Source organism: Schistocerca piceifrons, chromosome 5 (genome assembly GCF_021461385.2).
Source record: "Schistocerca piceifrons isolate TAMUIC-IGC-003096 chromosome 5, iqSchPice1.1, whole genome shotgun sequence".
NCBI lineage: Eukaryota > Metazoa > Arthropoda > Insecta > Orthoptera > Acrididae > Schistocerca > Schistocerca piceifrons.
Genome location: NC_060142.1, coordinates 505,366,724 through 505,391,975, shown reverse-complemented (window position 1 = coordinate 505,391,975; position 25,252 = coordinate 505,366,724). Strand labels below are relative to the sequence as shown.

The window sequence follows — 25,252 nt, the reverse complement described above, 5'->3', positions numbered from 1 at the left end:
CATATGTAATTATGTAACGAATTAAATTGCAAAAAATAATACTCACAACTAATGGGCACTAAGCTATTTAAGGCAAGCTGTCATCCATACTACGTGGATATTTTGTTTATATCATTCTGAACTTCCTTATAGGTGCTGTACTAAACAATAATAATTTCCAGTAGGCAAGTAGATTATCAACAAACAACCTAAATGTACAGCTCATGATACCAGATAGTTCATTTATATGTGGTCATGCAGAAATAAAAATTTCTGCCTCCTGAAGTTAAGTATTGACCAGCAAATCTGTATCATAATTTTATAGTTTTTTACTCCCACTGAGAAAAAAATACAGTCTTCGCACACTTCTTTGGGGCACTGACTTTGTTTCTAATGAACACTCAGTAATCTAGAAACTACTAGGCACTACCAGTGTGAATTCAATTGACTCAGTATTTGCAGATATACAATGTATGCTTGTACATTTTAAGCTTTTCACTCTCTGGGAACTTGAATGTGTCCTAGAAACCTACAAATGACCAAATGACAGAAGTTATTAATGCTAATCTATAATTTAAAGCACCTGTTCTGTCCTTGTTATGAACAGGAGAATATGCATTGTTTTCCAGATTGTTTGGAGTATTCACCATGGGAATGCTTTGCAAGAACTGTAACCTACTGTCCAAGTTTCTCTAACAAGGAGAGGTCCTAAGCAGAGGGATCAACATTTTGAAACCAAATATACGGTGAGCTCCCAGATACAACACCCAGCAGTCATTTGCCCTGGAGAGCCCTCGTTTGCTAGTAACTGATGGAACAAAAAGAGATTCTGAGTTTTGCATGATACTCAATAACATGAAAGAAGTCCAAACAACTTGACTGGTTGTGTGGTGTGGTGGATAGAATAATAACTTCACTTGCAGGAAGTTATGGGTTTGAAACTCTTCAGGTACAGTAGTTTTTATTATTTTTAAATCTTTATCAAAGTGACTTTGATCATTATTTTATTCAATTAATTGGTTTAAATGTAATTTTTTATTTCTATTCTTTTGTCATATCGTTTTAGTCACCATATGAACTTTTTCATTTGTTCTATTTTTTCTTTGTATCATTCTTTCTCCAGTCGGATTTTTGTGAATATGAATTTAATTATTTAAATATTCAATTATTTAAAAATTCTTATCTGTCGGTTAAAAAATAAAGAACAAAATAATCTGTTAATCCCGTCTGTGCAATGGAGTGAACAATTTTTTTTTTCTTTAATCAGAGGTGCAATTTCCTTTTGTATGATAATCCTCATATAAACAAATGAAACACAACCTAAACATCTATTGCACTATGGACAAAATATGGTAGCTGAAGATTTAAATGAAAGAAGGGTTCATAAGTAAAACAAAATTCAAGCAAAATGAGAAAGAGAGATAATAAACACAATAATGTGGATGAAAAAACATGGTGATAAAACAAAATAATTTAAATTGAAATGGATACATAAAATTAATTAAAAACTCATGGACAAAGATTTAAAGCAGAAAAAGAATGATAGGAGGAAAAATTAGAGTAAATGAAGACGCTGATATTATGATTACAGTTATGTGACAAATAAATGGAAATAAAAAATTACATTTAAATCAGTTAATTGAACAAAAATGATGATCACAGTCATTCCAATAAAGATTTAAAAATAATAAAAACTACTGCACCTGACAAGATTCAAACCCACACCTTCCTGGATGTGAAGCTATTATCGTATCCATTACACCACACAACCAGTCAAGGTGTATGACTTATTTAACATTATTGAGTGTCATGAGAAATTCTGGATTTTTTTTCCATCAATTAGTTGCAAATGAAGACCCACCACAACAAATGGCTGTAGGGTGTGATACCTGGGATCTTAACCTACATAACCATACAGATGGTTTCAGTAAGTCTTTCCCACCATTGGGGACCTATCCTTGTAAGACAGTATTTACTACTGTCTGTCAGTAGAAGACTGAAGAGGCAACACACACATCTCTCCTTAAAGATTCATGAGTTGCTGTTAACTTTTCCTTGTTTATCGCTTGAAATTCATTTCTGTAACAAGAGGGTAACAATCTCCATTATTACACTGTGTTCCATATGTAAACCATAAGGCAGAATTAGTTTTTTCCATCCTTCATCACGTCGTATGAGATTTTTACCCTGAGAGTAGCAGATTATTATATTAAACTCTGATCACAACTCCCTCAAATTGTGTCAAATTTTAGACAATACCCTCATTTCCACTTTTGATAACATTTAGTAACTGCTTATTTGCCCTTGCAAACATAAAAAGTTTTTCTTATAGATTTGGTTCTGCATTTCATAGCCATTGTCATTACATGGCATTCTTTTTGTTATCAGAACCGAAATATGTGAACACATTGCACACCAGATGAGTACAAGAACAAGACAAGTTACAGGAAGATTCGACAATTATATGGCAATGAACTGCTGAAACTGTGCTCTAAGAACATTATAATCTTAAAAAAATATTTTATTACTGAACTGGCTAAAAAACACAATAATAACAGAAATAATTATAGAAATTGAAGATAAGAAGTTGCAGTACTTACCACAGCAGCTAAAGCTCGTTTTACAGTTTGTACTTGATTTTTGAATGACACTCTTTTTTCTTCAATAGATTTTAATCTCATTTCCTCAGATTTCAAACTTTTTATTTCTGGAACACTTCTCCTATTTTTTATAACTTTTAATTGTATCTGGTCATCCTGGACTTTCTGCTTCTTATGTTCATAATTAAAGATATTAAATTTTGATTCTTGATACCCACGAATGTTTTCACTGGCAGGAAATAAATCATTTTCCAGATTACCCTTCTTTTTGCTTCCTTTCCTCATACTTTCTGATACATTCTTTAGTGGTGAAGATGGTTGTACTTGTGTTTCTTCTAATTTGGGTTTCAATTCTGCATAAGAACTTAGTATACCCTTAAACATTGGTAATTTTTTATTGTAGCTCACTTCACAAGTGCCCATACCTGAGTCTTCAGTTTCAAATTTTGCAACATTTGATTGTTTGGCATTTCCCTGACTTTCCTTTTTGAAATTACACTTCTGCACAAACTCATCATCTTGACTTCCATTATGTATAAAGTTTCCTGTAGGATTTATCCCTGCAGATATCCGAATTTGTTTTACGACAGACTGTTGCTGTTGTCTTTCCCTCGCCAATCGGTCCAAAAAGCTTTCTTTTGCAAGTTCCACTTTCACGTGCTGACCATGCCATTTTCTTTTTGACATGTATTCAATACCTATAAAGTACAAGATTTTAAAGTACAAATAATAATGCAAATGGTTAAATACAGAACATCAAAATTCACTGTTAAAAATGTCAAAACACAGTTCTTGCTTGAATGCCATGTTATTGGGGTGTACACTGTTTTGCAGGTACATGCAGACCATTGTCAATATGGCAGGCTGCACAGGGCAGGTGAGAGCCAAGTACTGGGGGATTTTGTAACATCTCTCATGTGTCTCTAAAAAATATTTTTTTGTAAATAAAGCAAAGCTACATGAGTTACTGAAACAACTTTTTGGTAAAAATGTTACTTACAACAAAAATACTGAAAATCATCCAGCTGTTTTATTTGCAATTCAGTCTTTATCAAGTGATTTTAAGTATACTACATGGTCAAAAATGTATTCTTTTTCATCTTATTGTCCCACAGTACAGCCAGATAATGAATTCTCTCTTTCAATTGTTGATTACAATTATTACAATACTTCTAAATTACTTAACCTACTGCAGTTAATTCAGCGAGTTTGCGTGAAGAATGTGGTCATAGGGTAATTTATGTTCAGTGCATATTAGGTCACATGTTACTTTATACGAATTGAAGCTAACACATCAATATTGTTTCCTTTTAAAATCTGGAAAGTGAGGCATTTTTCACTCCAATATGAAGTACATTAGTTTTAGGCTCAAAGCTGTCTACATGCACTATGCTGTAATTATTATTTCTCTTCCACATCAACTTTATCAAATCAGTCACACCACTGTCAAGTTTTACAATGCATTAGCAGTTGTTTTCATTTTGTTTAGGAGTCAATTAGAGACAGACATCAAATACCCAGTGACATTTTTATCTACAATGTGAGCTGGCAAAGTCATAAACTGCAAGTGTTTCATAATCAAAATCAAAACAAACATTTAAAAAAATGATGGCACTTAAAGGGCAAACATTTTGATACATAATGGCACACTGATCAATAAAATCTTAAACATGATGTTGTCCCATTTTTCAGACAGGAGTTAGAAGCACTGGATTGAGGCAGTGAATATTTGAGGAACTATAACTCAAGTTCAAACACATAATCAACCAAGCTGTACAAAAATATGCACCTAGCAAGATAATTAAAGATGGCATAGATTCCCCCTTCCTATACAGACAATATCAGCAAGCTTCTTCAGAAGCAGTGCCTACTGCAAAATACAGATAAAAGAAATCAGAAATCCAGACAGGCACATGTTAATTGAAAGGGCAATGCACGAAGTCTTCAATAATCACCACAGCAAAATAACACAAGAAATTCTGGCTGTATATAAAGACTGTCAATGACGCAAAAGGAATCCAGGAACTTGTGAACGAGAAAAGAACTAAAGCAGAAAGTAGTGAAACATGAGCAAAAATGGTGAATTCTGCTTTCAAATCTTTCTTCAAAAAGGGAAATGAAGCAGCCCAAATCGCTAAAACCCAATTAGGCCTCAGGACGGCCAGATAAAGTCCCTTCTCAGCTCTATACAGAATCTGTGAGGGAATTAGCTCCACTCTTTACCATAATTTCCCACAGATTTTTTGAGCAGAGATATGTTCCCTGTGAGTGGAAAAGAGCACAGGTCACACTCACCTACAAAAAGAAAGTAGAACCGATACACAGAGCTATCATCCTATACCACTCATACCTGTATGTCGCAGAATACTAATGCATTACATACATACATACATACATACATGAGTTCTAACTTTATGATGTATCTCAAACAAAATAACTTTATCCATTGAACTGAGCATGGGTTCCAAAACAACCGATCATTTGAAGCTAAACTAGTGCTCTTCACACATAATATCCTCAGTGCTATATGTATAGGAAACAATGTTCAGCTGCTCTGAAAAGATTTTGATTCTTTCTAAAGAAAGAATACTTCTATGCAATATCTAAACAGGTATGAGACTGACTCAAAAATTTCCTGATGCAACACATTGTCCTAGATGATGAGTCATCTACTGATACTGAAGTAATATGCAGAATAGGCTTTCCCAACGCTGCACCATGGAATAAGGGCATCCGTGCCCACCATTCACTGCATCTGCGGGCAGGCACAGGTAGTGTAAGCTACTTGCCAGACAGCCATATTGCGTGCACTCTGCACATTCAGGAGCTTATTGGCCAACACTGCTCATGGGCACTTAGCAAGTAGAGTATGATCACGTGTACTGCGGCCTGCTGTAACACTGTCTATGTCAGCCATTTGACCACCCCTTTTCAACGGTGCCTGTGTCCACCTGGGGGTTGAACAGCCTAATCTATAGAGCCCCAGAGAAGTGTAAAAAGATTGTTGATGTTCAAGTTATTACACTTTAATGACTTAGAAAATTGACTTCAATCTGAGGATTTTTACACGTGATGCACTTTATTAAGAAATTATAGATGATAAAAAATGAAGTAATGTCAATTTAGATCTTCATTTAATATTAGCCTCAGGAAAAGATTGGTAACCAGCTCTTAATGTAGATAAATGCAAAGCCCTGCACTTTACGAAGCGTAAAAAAAAAGCTGGTACCATTTGGCTACAGAATTAATGGGACACAATTATAGTTAATCAATAAAAACTCTATACACCAGATATGATGATTGGGAATGCCCTCTGTTGCCAGCCCCCCATCATTCCCTCCTTCCTGTCCACCACCACCACATTATCCCTGGGTCATACCAGTGACCCAAGTGGTCTAGGAGAAAAATAATTGGTTTCTTGACCATACTAGAAAAATGTGATATTTGCTGGGTGAATTTCCTAACATTTAGGGGACTCAAATATATTTTGAAATTTTTTTTATTGTTTATCATTTTTGCTTTAGGGTGTGAGGGTTTTATTTATTTATTTATTTACTTATTTATTTGGCATTTGCAAGCATCTATGTTTTTTAATTATTCAGTAATGGGCTGTCTTAGGCCTTTCAAATAAAAAGCATTTAGTTCAGCACACATTGCCACACAAATTAAAATCACTGCCACCTAGCTGACTGCATTCCTTAATATATTTGTGACAGCTCAAACATAATGGTCGCAAATTAAAGAAGCTCAATTCCTGAACAACATTTTCCCATGGGAGCAATTTCTCAGTCTTAATATTTTTTGTGCTTTTACACTATGTATAATAGAGTGTAAATGGTGAGAAGCCTTCACTAACAAAAACTACACTATTTTTAAAAAACAGATTTTTTCATTTTTTTTTTTTTGTGTCAGTATCTTTGTTAAAGGACCCAACAAAATTTGAAAATTACAGACTAATAGATCTTTATGATATCAAACATAAGTATAAATCTAAATTTGTGATTCAACTGTGCACTATTAAAGAAACCTACCAATGTTGTTGTTGTCTTCAGTCCTGAGACTGGTTTGATGCAGCTCTCCATGCTACTCTATCCTGTGCAAGCTTCTTCATCTCCCAGTACTTACTGCAACCTACATCCTTCTGAATCCGCTTAGTGTATTCATCTCTTGGTCTCCCTCTACAACCTACCAATATGAGTCAAAAATATTAAGAAAAGTATAGCTATCACTCGCCATATACCAGAGATGCTGAGCTGCAGATAGGAACGATAAAAATACTGTTGAACACGTAAGCTTTTGGCCAAAGAGGCCTTCATGAGACATAGACAACACACGCATACACATAAAGGCCAGGCATACACATCCAGAGACTGTGGCCATGTGTTTGTGAGTTGTGTTTTCATGAATGTGTGTAGTGTATGTTGTCTAATGCTGATGAAGGCCTTTTTGGCAAAAAGCTTACTTGTTTGACAATCATTTTGTTGTGCCTATCTGCGACTCAGCATCTCTCCTATATGGAGAGTAGCAATTCATAATACTGTCATTATTCCACCTTGGATTTTCCACTGTTTGGGACAAAAATATGTTTTTTAATATCTGTGATATCTAGGGAAATGGAATAAAGGATATCGATTAAATAATTTAAATAAAACAAATTGAAGCAGCCAATGATTATCTTTTGATAAAACCCTCTGCCGAAAATTTCATCATGATAGCGGATAGTAGCTTGAAGTCTGTAAAGGCTCACATGCAAGCCTGTACAAGCTTGTGGATTCTCTTCAACTTCCACCATCATCTGTCCACTAGCAGCACCAGCCTGTGTCCGTGGGTTGCTGCAAGTTACGAGCTGCCACTCACCTTGACGACGGTGTTTGTGGGAACGACCATCAACCTAGCATCGAAAATGTGATTCATCCAAAGAGCTGACGCATTTCCATTGATCAACAGTTGAATCCCGATGGTCCTGTGCTCAATACAATCATAACTGATGATGTCGTTGCATCAACATGTGAATACATAGGGGTGGTCTGCTGTGAAGATGCATGTTCAATAGTGTACAAAGAAAGGTGTGCTCCGAAGCACTTGTGCGTACACCAACACTGTGATCTTCCAGCAGAGATGCCACAGAGCACCAGCTATCCTATTTTACACAGTAGACAAGTCTCTGAACCCCACATTCTGTGAAGAGGCATGGGTGTCCAACCATTTAGTGTCTAGTAATAGTTTCACTGTCCCTATACCTCTTTCCATAGATGGTCATGACAGTAGCATGTGAACATTCAACAGCTTTGCCATTTTCAAGATTCTAGTTCACAGGCTCTGCATAATAATAATCTGCCCTTTGTCAAAGTTGCTTATCTGAATTGATTTCTCCATTTTTGCTGCCTGTATCTTTGTTAGTGGGATCCCCAATCCATATCTGCTCCATTTACATACTTCCGTTACTGCATCAAAGGCCCACAATGCCACCAGGTGGCATCCAACGTTGTTGGGCAGTGGTCATGTTTTGACTGATCAGTGTAAATGGCCTGAGAAAAATAATGTTTGAGAATGGTTCTTAAAATTAAAAGCTCTCTTATCAATACAATAACAGGAAAATCTTGTGTCCAAAATCTTACTTTAAGATATTTGTAATTAACTGAATAACGGATACTACTAGTTCAAATACAAAAAATTGACTAATAACAAACTATAAGAAAGTAAATATAACTTGTGAAATCCTAGGTGTATCACCTACTGGTAAAGTTAGAAAAGCAAATTAAGAAAAGCAATGTTTCGCTTTGAATGCAAAAATTGAGGAAGTGGCAACAACAGTCAAAAATAATTTGAAGTTTTATTTCACAAACAAAGTTGTACTAAACCACATAATAGTTCTAAAAATTCACCACATGAATATGATGATTTGATAGAACAGCTAAAAACTGAATAACGTTTCAGACACAGGGGATAAAAATCAAGATTTTCAGTTTCCTGCCAAATTCTTGGAGTTGAGCAAATGTTAGTTATAAATTTAATCTGACAGAATGTTTGTGTTGTGACTCGCCGATCCTTCAAACTGCTGCCGCGCAGTTACGCGCGTCCTCAACATGTGGCGCTGTCTGCCAGCCATGCAGCAGCAGCGCCACCTAAGCGGCCGCCAGCCAGCCAGCGGCCGCTAGACTTGGACTCAGTTATGATTTGACTGTTAAAGTGTACACACGTCTTACTCTGTTTACTTGATCTGCGACTTTCATGTATCGCGTCGTCCTTGAAATATATTTGTTCAACTTGAAGGTATAACAATTGGCGACGAGGTAGTGAATTTTTCTTTTTCATCGTTGACCCAAAGGTTTCCATGGCTTCTTTAGATCAACTCTTGCAAGGTCTCATAGAACAGCAAACGCTTCTCACAAATGTGATTCGCGATTTCGTCGTGGCATCAAATGTGGGGCGTCTTTCGTCGTCGTCTCTACCTCCTTTTCCTCCTTACGATGAGATGGCGGAAGACTGGTCTGATTACGAAAAACGTCTTCGACAGCACTTCTTGGCATTTCATGTCGCGGACGAACAAACATGTAAGTCTCTGTTCCTTTCATGGATTTCACCTCAAATGTATCAGTAGTTGTCGCAATTGGCTCCTTTGAAAGATCCTGAGTCTTTGTCATTTGCTAAAATGTGCTCAGTTCTGTCCGTCAATTTTCAAAAGCATGTGGTAGCCTCTCGTGTTGCCTTTTATCGTTGTCAAAAACAACTGAATCAATCCCATAGCGCTTGGGCTGCCGAACTTCACGGCCTCAATCGAAAGTGTCAATTTGTTACTGAAGTTCACAAAGAATCCTATGCCGATTCCATGGTACGGGATGTTGTTATCCGGTCGGCGCCCAACAAATAAGTTAGGCAATGTGCCCTTCAGTTGGCAAATCCGACTCTAGATGAAGTCCTATCCATCGCTCAGTCTTCTGAAATTTCGCACTGCTGGAGCGCAAATAGAGGCATGGGGTGCCGTCTGGGAAATACAACCTGTGTGCGCTGTTGAAGCAGCGTGTGGCATGTCCCTGCCGTCCGACGTGGCCGCAGTACGCTCCCAAGTGCAGCCTTGGCCTAACCGTAAACAATCCTCTAAGAAACTGCAGCAAAACCCACGGCAACTTCCTTCATGTCCGCGGTGTTTTACGAAGCATTCATGAGAGGACTGTCCATGACGTTGGGCCGTGTGTCTCAAATGCAAAAAAAAGGGTCAGGTGTCATCCATTTGCAAATCCGACCGCATACATGATGTTCATGAACATGGCACTGATACTGATTCTGTGTTGTCTGTCAATTGTACTTCTTCCATTTCAGGGAAGTTATTCCTCACTGTCCAAATACTTGGTCGAGATGTTCGCACGCAGGTGGATACTGGTTCTGCTGCCACTATCATCAATTCTCAGACGTATCTTCAGTTGGGTTCTTCAATCCTGTCACCTGTCACTAGGCAATTATGGACTTACAATAAACAGACGATTTCTCTCTTGGGACAATTTGATGCTGAGGTATCTTACAAATCTGTCGTTCGCACTGTTCCCATATTTGTGGTTGACCACAGAAATGGGGAGAACCTTTTTGGTTTCGATGCCATTCGCATTTTTGGGTTCTCCATAGATGACTCCGTCAATATCGTCTCTGATGCTATTCCTTATGCTCAATTGGATTCCTTGTCGACGACATTTTCGTCTCTTTTTTTCTCCTGGGTTAGGCCTTGCAAACGACTTTGAAGCTCATATCATGCTCAAACCCAGTGCTCAGCCTAAGTTTTTTCGGGCTCGGCCCATTCCTGTGGCCCTTCGTGATCGGGTGAAATGGAGCTGGATCGTCTCACTGCTTCGGGGGTCTTGCTTCCTGTCACTTCCAGTGAGTGGTCCTCTCCTGTCGTTGTCGTTGCTAAGCCAAATGGTGATATTCGTCTCTGCAGCGATTTCAAAGCCACTGTAAATGCTCAATGCCTTATCGACACTTATCCTATGCCTCAACCTGAAGAACTGTTCACTAAACTTGCTGGAGGCCAGTATTTTTCTAAACTTGACCTGTCAGAAGCTTATCATCAACTTCCTCTCGACACTGCTTCCCAGCAGTTTCTGGTCCTTAAAACGCCTTTCGACCTCTATCAATACCAACGATTGCCATTCGGGGATGCTAGTGCCCCTGCTCTCTTTCAGCGATTCTTGGAACAATTATTGCTCACTGTCCCTGGGTGTATAAATTGCATGGACGACATTGTTGTCACTGGCTCCACCACTGAAGAACATCTTCAAAATCTCTGCACACTTTTTCCATGTCTTACAGACTGCCGGTCTTAAGTGTAATCTTCAGAAATCAAAGTTTTTTCAGGCATCTATCACGTACTTGGGGTGTCAAGTCTCTCGGGATGGTATTCGTCCGCTTCAGCAAACTGTCGCTGCGATCGATGCCCTTCCTCGCCCTACATCTGTTAAGGAACTGCAGGCCTTCTTGGGGAAAATAGCATACTATCACAGGTTTTTACCATCTGCTGCTTCGGTGGCTCAGCCGTTGCATTGCCTGTTGCATAAAAACGTGCCTCTTCACTGGTCCGCGTCATGCGATGCGGCTTTCCAGAAATTGAAGACTATGCTGAAACAGGCCCCGTGCCTGGCTACTTATTGACCTGGCCAACATCTTGTTCTTGCCATGGATGCCTCTCAATATGGGGTCGGTGCAGTCCTTGCGCACCGTTTTTCTGATGGTTCTGAACAACCCATTGCTTATGCCTCCAAAACGCTCACGGATGCCCAACAAAAGTATTCTCAAATCAAAAAAGAAGCTTTGGCCATTATTTTTGCTCTTCATAAGTTTGGTGTTTTTCCTCTATGGATCCAAGTTTCATCTTGTCACGGATCAAAAACCACTTGTTTCCTTGTTTCATCCATCAATGTCACTTTCCGACAAGGCTGCACACCGCCTCCAGCGTTGGGCTCTTTACTTGTCTTGTTTCAATTTTGAGATTCATTTCCGGCCAACGGCTCAACATGCGAATGCTGATGCACTGTCTCGCCTTCCCATGGGTCCTGATCTGGCATTCGATAGGGACGAACTTTTGTGTTTCCACCTGGATGCTGCCGAGCAGCAGGTTGTGGACGGGTTCCCCATCACCGGGCACCGGCTGGCGGCTGCTACGGGTTCTGACCCAACCCTCTCCCGGGTTTTAGGCTGTATTCAGAAGGGTTGGCCAGATCGTCCGTCCACTAAGACTTCTAATCCGTTGCAGAACTACTACACTTTGCGTTACCGCCTCACGGCTAGGGATGGTGTTATCCTCCTTTCCACTGAAAATGCTTTGCCACGTGTTGTGGTACCTGCGTCTTTGCGGGCCTCGGTCTTGCGCCTCCTTCACCAAGAGCACTGGAGTGTCTCTCGCACAACATCTCTGGTGCACCGTCACGTGTACTGGCCCGGCATCAACTGTGAAATCACACACATGGTCGCTGCCTGCGGCCCTTGTGCATCGCAGGCCGCCGCCCCGAAGTCATCTTTGTCACCGTGGCCTTCGCCTGAGAAGCTCTGGGAGCATATTCATGCTGACTTCGCGGGACCTTTTTTAGGTACTTATTGGCTTCTCGTCATTGACGCCTACTCTAACTTTCCTTTCATTGTCCGTTGCTCGTCGCCTACCATCGCGGCAACCACCAATGCTCTAGCTCGCATTTTCTCTTTTTAGAAGGCCTTCCCTCTACTCTTGTAACTGATAATGGTCCGCAATTTGCCTCGTCTGATTTTGCGCATTTTTGTGCTCGTCACGGTGTCCTGCATGTCATGGCCCCTCCTTTCCATCCACAGTCAAACGGTGAGGCTGAACGACTGGTCCGCACAATTAAGGCTCAGATGAGGAAACTCCTGACTTCTTCTGCTGCTGATGATGATGATGCACTTCTCCAATTTCTGGCTTCTTACGGTTTCACCCTCATGGATGACCACTGTCCGGCTGAGCTCTTACATGGGCAACAGCCCTGCACGCTACTTCATCTTCTGCGGCCTTCCACCTCACGGCCACAGGTGCCTTCGCTTGGCCGGTTCACCGCCAATGACCTTGTATGGGTACAGGGATATGGCAGGTGGCCAAAATGGAGTCCTGGCCGCATCTTACAACACCGTGGCCGACGCCTGTATGAAATCCAGACAGACACAGGTGTTGCAGTGCGTCATTTGGACCAGCTTCGGCTCGTGTGCCGACAACGCCTGTTCCGGATGCCGCTACACCCCCTTCGGCTCTACCTGACGCTTGGGATACTGGAATCTCTCATTACTCACAACGCAGTCCTCTCACCATATCGGTGCCAGTACAAGAACTGGCGCCACCAGGAGACGTGCCCATCCAGGAACCAGATGACCATCATCTGTCAGAGCAACTCTACTCGCCTCCTTCTCCTACAGATGCCGACACATCGCCCATGTCTCCTGTTATAACAACCGGACTTGCCGCAATGGCCAGATTGATGCACGGGGCCCCTGCAGATTCAACCCCCATGTCTCCTGTCATCTCGACCTGTTATCATTGGGGACACTTCCGTCCGTACGGGAAGCCTCCTCCTCCAGACTTTACGGCCAGTCAAACAACACCTATGGACGTTAGCAATGTACAGGCCACCTCCATCAAGACCTGTGCAAAAAATTCAAAGGGGGGAAAAGTGTTGTGACTCGCCAATCTTTCAAAGTGCCGCCGCACAGTTACGCGCATCGTCTACATGCGGCGCTGTCTGCCAGCCATGCAGCAGCAGCGCCACCTATGCGGCCAACCAGCCAGCGGCCGCTAGACTTGGACTCAGTTATGATTTGACTGTTAAAGTGTACACACATCGTACTCTGTTTACTTGATCTGTGACTTTCACGTATTGCGTTGTCCTTGAAATATATTTGTTCAACTTGAAGCTATAACAGTTTGGTTAAATTAATAATGCATATAGTAACAAAATGGGAAATTTTACCTGCATTACAAATGAAGAATGTGAGTAATTTGATAGACAAAAACATGCTCAAAAAGGTTATTAAGTTTTATGAAGATGGCAATAACAGCTATTTGATGCCTGGTAAAAAAGTGAGAGTTCCTCTGAAACAAAATGGTATTAAGGTTCAAAGGCAAAAATGATTAATACTGTGTAATTTATATGAACTACCAAATGATGACATTAAAACTGAAAGGTCGAAATGTTGCAAGTAGAGTCCAAAATGGTGTATTGTTGCAGGAGCATCTGGTATCCATAACGTTTGCATTTGTTTTTATCACCACAATGTAAATTTGACGATAGAGGGGGCTAATCTTAGGCCTGCTGGCACTCTGGTATGCAATATTAACAGTTACAATTGTATAAACATGGGAAAATGTCACGATTGTCTACGCAAACAAGCTTTACATGACGTGTTTCAGGAATCGGAAGAAGATAATTTGATGCCTGATAACATAGAATACAAACAATGCGTGACACAAGACAGAATGGAAATGTTGAAAATCATAAATCCACAAGAGGAGTTTTCTGATGTGTTGGCAGCTAATCTCAATAAGCTGAAAATGTATCATTTTATTGTCAAATGTCAAGGTAAATTTTTGAAAGACAAAATGCAAACATTGGCAGCTGGTGAATGCTTAGTTCTTGCTGACTTTTCTGGAAACTATTCCTTTGTTGTTCAAGTTGAATCACTGGGGACCAATGGAGGGAGGAGATTACTGTTTAATGTCTCGTCAACAATTAGGTCATTAGAGATCAAGCACAGGCTCAGATTAGGAAAGGATGGGGAAGGAAATCGGCCATGCCCTTTCAAAGGAACCATTCCAGCATTTGCCTGAAGTGATTTAGGGAAATCACAGGAAACCTAAACCAGGATAGCAGGACACAGGTTTGAACCATCATCATCCTGAATGCGTGTCCAGTGTGCTAACCATTGCATCACCTCACTTGGTAAGGGCACCAATGGGCAAACAAACAAGCCACATTTCATCCATTTGTACTCGTTTTACAGATCAAGATAAACTAAAGAGTCATAGTTTTTGTGTCATCAGTGATCACCTTGAACACACACTACAGCAGTGCATGCTTTTCAACTGCAATTAACAAACTACATAAAACACCACCACATTTCCATACAGACTAATCTATTTCTCTGAAGGTGCTGAACACCAATATAAAAACAAAACAAATATTAACATATCCTTTCACAAAGAAGATTTTGGAATTGATGTAAAATTGTACTTTTTCACATCAAGCCATGGGAAGAATAACTATGATAGTGTCGGAGGTACAACAAAGTGAGCTGACACAAATGCTAGCCTGCAGCAGATCTACAAGAACCAGATCTTGACATCTTCAGATATGTTTAAATTTTGAAAAGAATAGGTAAAATGTGTTACTTATTGTTATATCCTAGCCAGTAATGCCAACCGAGCCCGCTGCCAAAAGGTTGGCAGCATCAAAGTCCGGACGCCGTCCGCATAAGCAGCGCCAGCGATACAGGAAATCGCCGCAAGTCTGCGCGCGCCACCGCTTGCTTCTGGCTTCTTAAGCGCTGGAGTCGCAAGCGCTAGGACAGTTCTGTATTCGCCGCTCAGTTGTATACTCGCCACCGAACTGTGTACTTGATAGTCAGTTGTGTGTTCATCGCAGCAGAGTTGTTGTTTGTCGTCAGCCGACGCTGACCTAGCCGCTCCGACTCGAACTAGACAGATTTCTGTAGACACGGAGTTCACGACCTTGTTTCTGTATCTTCATTAATAAAGATAAATACCGACTTTTATTTAATCTGAGTGTTTGGGCTTTCATCTTTCTGTTCACTGTTCCAGCGGACCGGTCGGCCTGCTATTAAAAGTGTGGCGGTGACTTCGTAAGTCGTTTCTACAGCGAATTGCTTGTCGCTACGAACACCGCCACAAAACTGGCGACGAGGACTTCCGAACTCGTGTGCAGGGCTGGTTCAACTTGTTTCTGGTTATACTAATTATAGCGATAAACTTTTGGGGGCTGGTTTAATTTGTGTTCACTATGTCTGCCGAATTACAACAGTTGATCTTGTTACAGAGTCAGCAAATACAAAGTCTGGTGGAAGCGATCGCCAAACAAGCGGCTAATCCTCCAACACAAAAGGAACAAGCACAGGCAGCACCGCCGTTCCGTGCTTTCGATGCATCACGAGAAGAATGGCAAGAATATTTCGCGCAGTTGCAGGCGCACATGACAGTCTACAAAATCACAGGTACTGAGCGGCAGCTTTATTAAATTTCCACTGCAGGCGTGGAAGTCTATCGACTACTTTGTAAGTTGTTCCCGGAATCCAAGCCAGAAGCTTTAGACTACGACGTTGTTGTTAACAAGCTTGCTGAGTATTTCGAGTCGCGAGTTCATGTGGCAGCAGCCAGATTCAAGTTCTTCAGATTAAAGAAACTGCCACATCAATCTAATAAACAGTGGTTAACAGATTTACGGGGCCTCACCCGTCAGTGCCGATTTAATTGTGTGTGTGGAGCTTCCTACAGTGATGTCATGTTACGAGACGCTATTACTCAAAACATTGCAGATTCTCGTATTCGTGCTGCTATCTTAAAGTTGCCTGACCCGTCATTAGAGACTGTGATGAACATCATTGAAGCCCAAGATACTTTTGACTATGCTGAGTGTGAGTTAGATCAGCCATGTATTTCTCAAATTGCCTGTGCTAAGCAAGTTATGTCACGCCCGCGGCCCCACCGGCAGAGTCAGACTGTAAACACTAGCCGGCCGCGTCATGTTAAACACATTCGTCAGCCGCGTGTGCAAAATGATAGAGTTAAGTCTTGCCCTAAGTGTGTTCTTGCTCATCCTCGTGAACGTTGCCCGTTGAGAAATGCGGTTTGTCACTTTTGTCAAAGGAAAGGACACATCCAGACTGTTTGTTTGCGTAAACGCAAGAACAATTCTAGTGCTGCCCAGCCCATGGATATTCATGTTCTTCAAAGCCAGCCCGCCCAGAAGGTCGCGTTTAAAGACTCTCTTCCACGGTTCGTGTGGGTAATAAACTTGTTCGCAATAAGCCACCCACCCAGCCCTCTGCTATGCGACCCAGGCGTAATTCCAACGCTGTTAAAAGTAATGTACAGACTGCAAGTGAAGCGGGAGTTGTTGTTCCACCCGCCCAACCCACGAGTTGTCGTAAGCAGCGAACACGCGCTAACCGTGCTGATTTTGTGTCTTCCGCCTCCACTGCACCGATCCAGAGACAGTGTAATAAACTATTTGTGAAGCTACGCATCCAGGATAAGACCTTCAATTTTCAATTAGACACTGGTGCGTCTGTGACTCTCATAAATAGTGCTACGTATGCGGCTATCGGCCGCCCTAAACTTTCAGCGGCAAAACATTCTTTGGCTACTTATAGTGGAGACAAATTCCTGTGTTAGGTGTATGTAGCGTGCCAGCCACATTCCGTGGCAATACAAAAACAGTTTCATTCACAGTGCTCCGCGCTACAGACAGTGTAAACATTTTCGGATTAGACTGTTTTGACTTGTTTGGCCTGTCTATCCAAGACAATGTGTTGCAAATTAATTCTGTTGTTGTTCCTCAAGACAGCATAACCGATTTGTGTAAACGATACTGTGACATATTTAAAGACGAACTAGGTTGTGCTGCGAACTTTGCCGCTCATATTACGTTAAAAGATAATGCTCAGCCTCGATTTTGTCGTGCTCGTCCAGTGCCTCACGCCCTCCGGGCACCTGTAGAAGATGAACTTCGTCGTTGGCAAAACAACGGTGTTATTCAACCCGTTTCAGCGAGCCAGTGGGCTTCTCCCTTAGTTATTATAAAGAAACCGTCTGGCAAGTTACGTTTGTGTGCTGATTTTAAGTCGACAGTTAATCCTCAGACTGTCATTGATTCTTTTCCTTTGCCTAGACCGGACGAGCTGATGGATAAGTTAGGGGAAGCTCGTTTCTTTTCCAAAATTGATCTCCGTGAAGCATATTTGCAATTGCCCCTCGACGAGCAATCACAACAGTATTTTGTCATAAACACGTCGTTGGGTTTGTTCCGTTTTCTGCGTTTGCCTTTTGGTTGTGCGTCAGCTCAAGCTGTTTTTCAGCGTTTTTTGTCACAACTTCTGGCTAATGTGCCATCATGTTGCAACTATTTAGACGATATTGTTGTGTCCGGTCGGACGCCTGCTGAACATTTCCGTAATTTGGAGTGTTTGTTTAAAGTGTTGTCTCAGGCAGGCCTACGTTGCAACATCGATAAATGTTCATTTTTCCTTACGGAGATGGAGTATCTGGGACATGTTATTAATGCTCAAGGCATTCATCCCTCCCAGTCACATTTAGCAGCTATTCGTGATTTGCCCGCCCCTCGCAATCTGCATGAATTGCAAGCAGTTCTTGGCAAATTGACGTATTATATTAGGTTTATACCTAATGCATCACAGATTGCTGCACCGTTGCATCGTCTCCGCCGTAAGAATGTTCCGTTTGTGTGGTCAGCTGATTGCCAGTCAGCCTTTCAGCAGCTTAAAGAGGCTTTATTGAATGATCGTTGTCTGGTCCATTACGACCCTAACAAGCCTCTGGTGTTAGCTTGTGATGCCTCTTCTTTCGGCCTCGGTGCTGTGTTGTCTCACCGAGTCAGTAACACCGAACGTCCTATTGTGTTCGCATCTAAATTGCTAAACAAAGCTCAGTGTAATTACAGCCAATTGGACAAGGGAGCGTTGGCTATTGTGTTCGGTGTCACAAAATTCTGTGTTCGGTGTCACAAAATTCCATCACTACCTCTATGGTAGACCATTCTATTTAGTAACGGATCACAAGCCCCTGACGTCACTGTTTCATCCGTCTAAACCAGTTCCTCAGCGGACAGCTCAGAGACTACAGCGTTGGGCTCTTTTGTTATCACAATACCAGTATGAGATACTGTATCGCCCTACAGCTCAGCATGCAAACGCTGACGCGCTTTCTAGATTGCCGATTGCTGCGGATGATGTCTTCGATTCCTCTGACGACTCTTGCCATCAGATTGACGCCGATGAGCATCAATCCCTCTGGGATTTTCCGATTGATTATCGTCAGGTGGCACGTGAGACAGCTACGGATCCTCATCTGAGTTTACTATTACGTTTTGTTCAACGTGGTTGGCCGTCCAAGGCAAAGGACATATCGGATCCTGTGGTTCGTCGCTATTATCCGCAACGTCATCTGTTGTCTGTTTCGCACGGAGTTTTGCTGTTACGCACCGAGAATGACCAGCTTCGTTTAGTGGTTCCCCAAGTGCTCCAATCCAAGGTCCTCGACTTGTTGCATCAAGGTCATTGGGGAGTGGTCCGCACCAAGCAGCTTGCCCGCCGTCATTGTACATGGATCGGCATTGACAAGCAGATTACGCAGATGTCTACAGATTGTTCGACGCGTGCCGAACACCAAGCTGCTCCGCCTCAACGCTATTTTGAGTGGGCACACCCTGCCGGTCCCTGGCAGCGAGTACATATTGATTTCGCTGGTCCATATTGGAATTCTCGTTGGCTCATCGTGATAGATGCATTTAGTAATTTTCCGTTTGTTGTGCCCATGCAGTCTACAACGTCTGCACAAACTATACAGGCGTTGACTTCAATTTTTTGTATTGAGGGTCTTCCAGAAGTTTTAGTGTCTGACAATGGTCCACAATTTACCTCTGCTGAATTTGAAAGTTTTTGTTCTGCCAATGGCATTCGCCATGTTCTTACTCCGCCGTTCCACCCTCAATCGAATGCTGCAGCGGAACGTTTTGTACGCACATTCAAGGATCATATGGACCGCCTTCATGCTACACACTCTCGTCAGCAGGCCCTCATCACGTTCCTGTCGTCGTACCGGACCACGCCACGCGACGGCCCTTCGCCTGCGGAGCTTCTCCACGGCCGTCGTAATCGCACCCTACTACGGTTGTTGCACCCCCCGGATCGACCCGCCGCTTCTGAGCATCACACGCGTTTTCAGCGCAACGACGCCGGTTTTTTCAGAGTTTATCACGGTCGCCGTCGTTGGGAACGTGGTACCGTGATAAGTGTCCAGGGCCGCGGTTTTTATACTGTTCAAGGTGCTACTGGGGTGCACAGGAGGCATCAGAACCAGTTGCGCCGTGCTGGCCGCCCGGATTCTGCCGCTCGTTCTTTGTCCACAGATTTAGTCCGCGGCGGGTTCCAGCCGCGCCTTCCGACTTCGCTGCCGCCCCCAGGGCAGCAGCAGCAGCAGCAGCCGTCGCCGCTACCACGCCGACAGCCCGTCCCATTGATGCCTCCCACGCAGCTTCATCCGGGAGCGCCCCAGGTGATCGCTCCGGCGCCTGCGGTCCCTCTTCAGTCACCACCGCCTTCGGAGCTGATGGACGTCGACCCCTCAGCCGGGCCGCCTTCCCAAGCGGTGGCTGTGCACCCTGTCCTGCAGCCGCTTTCCTTGGGCACCTCCAAGGAGTCTGACACCGCAGCGCCTTGTCCGGCGCCCACTCAGCAGCCGTCGACGCAGCGTCAGGAGACGCTGCCTCTCTTCATGGGTCCCGACGCCCCGTCGCGTCCAGTACCAGAAGCTGCGCCCGTGGTCACAGGCGTGCACCCTGACCTCGGTTTTCAGTCGGTGTTTCCCGAGGCCCCGCGCGGCCAATGCTGGGGTGCGGACCGGGGACTGCCACCAACAACAGTCTCCGCCCCGGTCTCTTCTGCTACGCCTGCGGCCAGACCCCTCCCCCGCCGTCGACGCTCGCCACGTCATTATTCAACGATGGTGCGGCGATTTGGGGGGGAGGAGTGTTATATCCTAGCCAGTAATGCCAACCGAGCCCGCTGCCAAAAGGTTGGCAGCATCAAAGTCCGGACGCCGTCCGCATAAGCAGCGCCAGCGATACAGGAAATCGCCGCAAGTCTGCGCGCGCCACCGCTTGCTTCTGGCTTCTTAAGCGCTGGAGTCGCAAGCGCTAGGACAGTTCTGTATTCGCCGCTCATTTGTATACTCGCCACCGAACTGTGTACTTGATAGTCAGTTGTGTGTTCATCGCAGCAGAGTTGTTGTTTGTCGTCAGCCGACGCTGACCTAGCCGCTCCGACTCGAACTAGACAGATTTCTGTAGACACGGAGTTCACGACCTTGTTTCTGTATCTTCGTTAATAAAGATAAGTACCGACTTTTATTTAATCTGAGTGTTTGGGCTTTCATCTTTCTGTTCACTGTTCCAGCGGACCGGTCGGCCCGCTATTAAAAGTGTGGCGGTGACTTCGTAAGCCGTTTCTACAGCGAATTGCTTGTCGCTACGAACACCGCCACAAAACTTATGTTTTTGTAAAATGTGAAGAAATACAAAAACTCTACACCAATGTCTTGGAGGAAAGATTCAACACCTGTCGGAAGATTAAAGGCACTCGATCTCTTCACTGTTTTATCCCCCAGTCAAGTCGTGTTCAAGTGTAGGTTCACACCTACATCCCCTGATAGTGAATTTTATCAATGTCAAAAACTTGTACCACTGACACTTCAAAACAAAGACATAGTGGCTGGTGTCTATGATGAACAGTGGTTGACCGCCAAAGTTGATAACACTGATTGTCAAAACCAAGATGTGCATGTAACATTTTACAACACGCTACGACCAAGGATCCCGTTTAAAAAAGTTGAGAAGGTTCAAGGTTGAATGTCAGTTAAAAATGTATTGAAGAAGTTATCACTCCTGGAATTTACAACTGTGACTGGGTGAACACCCAACACGAGTGAAGACAATTCTCAGATGCTCAGTGCACAACGTAGCAAAAACAAATAAGATGAGACCACATAATGCAATTAGCTGGCTCTCTTTCAATATAAAAAGACAAGTAACTGTAGATATGCTTAAATTATATAACTGATATAATTTATTCCATTAGCCTAGATGTTATAAAATGCATGTTTGACTGATATTTGTAATTTTTTTCCATAACTTCCATTTGATTCTTAAAGTTGAAATTTCCCTAAAGTTTGCTATCGTAAGGGCCTATTAAGTGGGTAATTATCAGATTTGTATCTGGTCCCCTAGCAAAGATATTAAAGGAAAAATTATTCAAAGAATCCATTTTAAAACAGCATATTTTCTCAAGTGTTAGCTTCTCACAGTTGAAATTCAGTAGAAAATAACTATACTATATAGTGCAATAGCATAAAAAATATTACAGATGAGAAATTACTCCTCCTTTGGAAAACTATTGCTCAAAAATTGAGTACGACCAATACCTTTGAGCTATTAAAAATACATTAAGGGTTCAGTTAGGATATAACAGTTTTAATTTGTAGGCCAGTGTGAGCTGAAAATATTGCTTTTTATTTGAAAGGTCTATAGTAACCCATTACTCAATAATTGAAAAACTGCACATGCTTGCAAATACAAAAAAAGCTTGGATCCTGAAACAAAAATGGCCACCATTTCAAAATGAAAAACAAATACATAATTTTTGAATTCACTAAACATCCCTCTCTCTCTCTCTCTCTCTCTCTCTCTCTCTCTCTCTCTCTCTCATCCAAATTTATGTCCCAACCTGTCCTTATGTCATCTCTGAACTAAATCAGTGCTAACCAGTATACACTTTGTGACCAAAAGTATTCAGACACCTGGCTGAAAATGACTTACACGTTTGTGGTGCCCTCCCATCGTTAGTGCTGGAATATGGTGTTGGCCCATCCTTCGCCCTGATGACAGCTTCCACTCTCGCAGGCATAGATTCAAACAGGTCCTGGAAGGTTTCTTGGGGACCACGTTTAAAGTCTGCGAGCTCCGTGGAGCACCCCATTCTACTATCTCACGGTGTCTAATGACTACTGAGGTCGCTGATATGGAGTCCCTTGCAGTAGGTGGCAGCACAATGCACCTAATATGAAAAATGTATGTTTTTGGGAGTGTCCAGATACTTCTGGTCACATACTGTACTATCTTTGATTATTTCTGATGTCTGCCCATAACCCTTTGTTTCCCTTATCCCCCCAACAGGTGGGTTCCTCTCACCCTGGGGCCTAAGTGACCCGCCCCTCCAGTGTAACCTTCAACAAACAAATCCATCTTTAATCTCTGAAGAAGAAACTAATAGTTTTAAAAGCTAGGAAATTGTTTTCTCGCTATTAAATGTTTCTACCAGAAGTATTGACAAAAAAAAAAAAAAAAAACCAAGATCTTATCAGTAGTATTGGAATTTCTCCATCTGAAGGTAAGTATTGGCCAGACTTTTTCTATAATTTTATATTATGTTATTTTTACCTGACTTGTTCCGCCAGGAAGATCTTTTTCGCATGGGTCTACAAAATAAACAATGTAACAATTTAATATATCAAAATCATTAAGAACACTTGCTTAGAAGCAAGGGCATCACAAACATTTAGCCTTCCCAGATTCAAAAAATGCCTAAACAAATTTAATTCGAGACTGGGGATTATGTCATACCTTCTACCAGAAATTGGGATCAACATCATTGCATTCTGGATGGAACAGCCACAGATAGTAGCCATATGTGTGTGAAGTGTGTTTGCTTATGTGAATGTGTGTGGGATTTTGTTTCTGAAGAATACTTTAGATGAGAGCTCATTGAATAACAGTAGTTTTGTTGTGCCTGTCTGCAATTCAACGTGTCATCTTTAGGTGAGAGCACTGTACCTTTTTCATAACGTTGTTGATATTTCAACCTGGACTTGGTCCAAAAAAATTTAAGTTAATCTTGTCAATAAAGAACTAGTCTATGGCACATTTTCATATAGGGAAACCTGGCAAGATACTGCGTATCAATGTCCTTTTAACTGTGATTCTGTTTATGGCATAAGACAAAACCGAAGCTCTATTATATATGAAAATGGAGATGGAACAGTATATTAATGAAGCTTAATGGTAAGCTAAAAACATATATATATAAAAAAAAATCCCACTTTTTTTTGCACCTGCAGTCATAGGGAACACAAAGTGCACACTTCAGTACTTTCTAAAGACATTTTACATACTCACATTCATTTATATGACTCCTGTCAGCCTCTAAATTGACATAAGCAAACACTGAGTCATCAGAGCGTCGTTTAATTTCAGTTGACTGTACTTTTCCATATTTGGAGAACCTCTTCGAAAGATCATCTTCAGTTACCACTGTGGGTAAGTTACCCACAAATATTCGTTGTACATTTAACTTCATTTCTACAAATAAAAAACCATGTAGTGTACTATAAATGAACCCTCAAAAAAGGGAAACATTACAGTAATGCAATCTATTAAATAAAATATTGCTATACAACGTTGAACTAACAGTATCAATAGTCATCGCACAAATATACAGTTCTCAAAACATCATAAGGTAATGTTGGTTAATTTCTTTGCTTTTATAATAGACTCTTCAGTTATGCTAAATTTACTTTATTCTCCAAGGAAAGCCTATTGATTTTTACCTGTATGCATTGTTTTGTTTCCTATAATATTCAAATAGACAATCAGTAATTGAACACTTCTATGAATTCTCTGTGTTTAAACACAATATCATAAATAAAGATGATGAGACTGAAAAAAAATGTGTGAAATGATATAAAACAGACTTTTAGTATATTATGGAAGATGATAAACTAATGAATACGGAAGTCACCTGGTACAATTTTGAACAGAGCATATTAAAAATCATAGATCTGGAGACACTGGAATGTTTGTCAGAGAAATTCAGAACCCAAAATTTATGCAGCAGAACATTTCCAGGGTCAGATGTGGACACTGATCACAATTTATTGGTTATGAGCCGTAGATTACAGCTGAAGAAATTTCTGAAAGATACAAAATTGAAGAATTGGGGCTTGTAAAAGATGAAACAACCAAAACAACCACAGGTAGTCTAGAAATTTTAAACAGGCCATTAAATAATAAACAAGTGAAATATGTGAAATAAATACAATCACAGATGAATGAGTGACGTTGAGAGCTGAAACAGTAAAGACAGTAGAGCATCAAACAGGCAAGGCCCATTAGGAACTCTGGATTAACAAACAATATGCAAGAAGAAAACATAAAAGTGGAGCAAATGAGATAGGCAAACAGGAATTAAATCAAGAGAGATTATTAAAAAATGCAAAATGGAACAGTAAACATAGCTGGTGGAGAAATGCAAAGCTATGAATGGCACACACGACTATGAGAAAAATAAGTGCTATGGATAGGAAAATTAAATATACAGGCCTAATTTGAGAAAAGAGAATCATCTGAATGAACATGAAGAATGCAGATGCCAAGCAAGCACTAAACAGAGAAAGGAAAGCTAAGGTTGAAGGAATATACAGAAGGGCTACATAAAGGAAAGAACCTCGAAGACAATATTATGAAAATGAACGAAGTAGTTGATGAAGATGAAATGTAGAATTTAGTACTGCAAGAAGAATTTGGCAGAGCACTGAGAGATCTAAGGTGAATGAAAGCAAAATGTTACATGCAACTTTACAGAAACCAAACAGAAGTTATAAAAAGGGTCACCTGCACACAAAGCTTATTGGGGTCAGGTGAGACACAAGCTTTAGGTCAAATTCAGAATGATAAATTAAAGGAAATCAAACACACAGAGAGATCCAGTTCATCTTATAACAATAGACTGAAAAATGACATCAACTTGCTTGGTCAAAATATTTGAGGGAGGGGGTATAAGTTACAGGGTTCATTTGCACAAGAAATCATAATGATGTGGTACGAGTC

At 41.6% G+C, this 25,252-nt stretch overlaps 1 protein-coding gene across 1 annotated transcript in view; it reads right to left on the bottom strand.

Moving 5' to 3' along the window:
* LOC124799115 (nucleolar protein 8) overlaps positions 1 to 24,053 on the bottom strand; it is a 59,369-nt gene extending 35,316 nt beyond the window's left edge. Inside the window, 3 exon segments of the mRNA XM_047262653.1 lie at positions 2,580 to 3,277; positions 23,543 to 23,725; positions 23,974 to 24,053. Coding sequence (XP_047118609.1) covers positions 2,580 to 3,277; positions 23,543 to 23,725; positions 23,974 to 23,983 — 891 coding nt within the window. The 5' untranslated portion in view covers positions 23,984 to 24,053.
* Between the last annotated feature and the right edge of the window lie 1,199 nt (positions 24,054 to 25,252).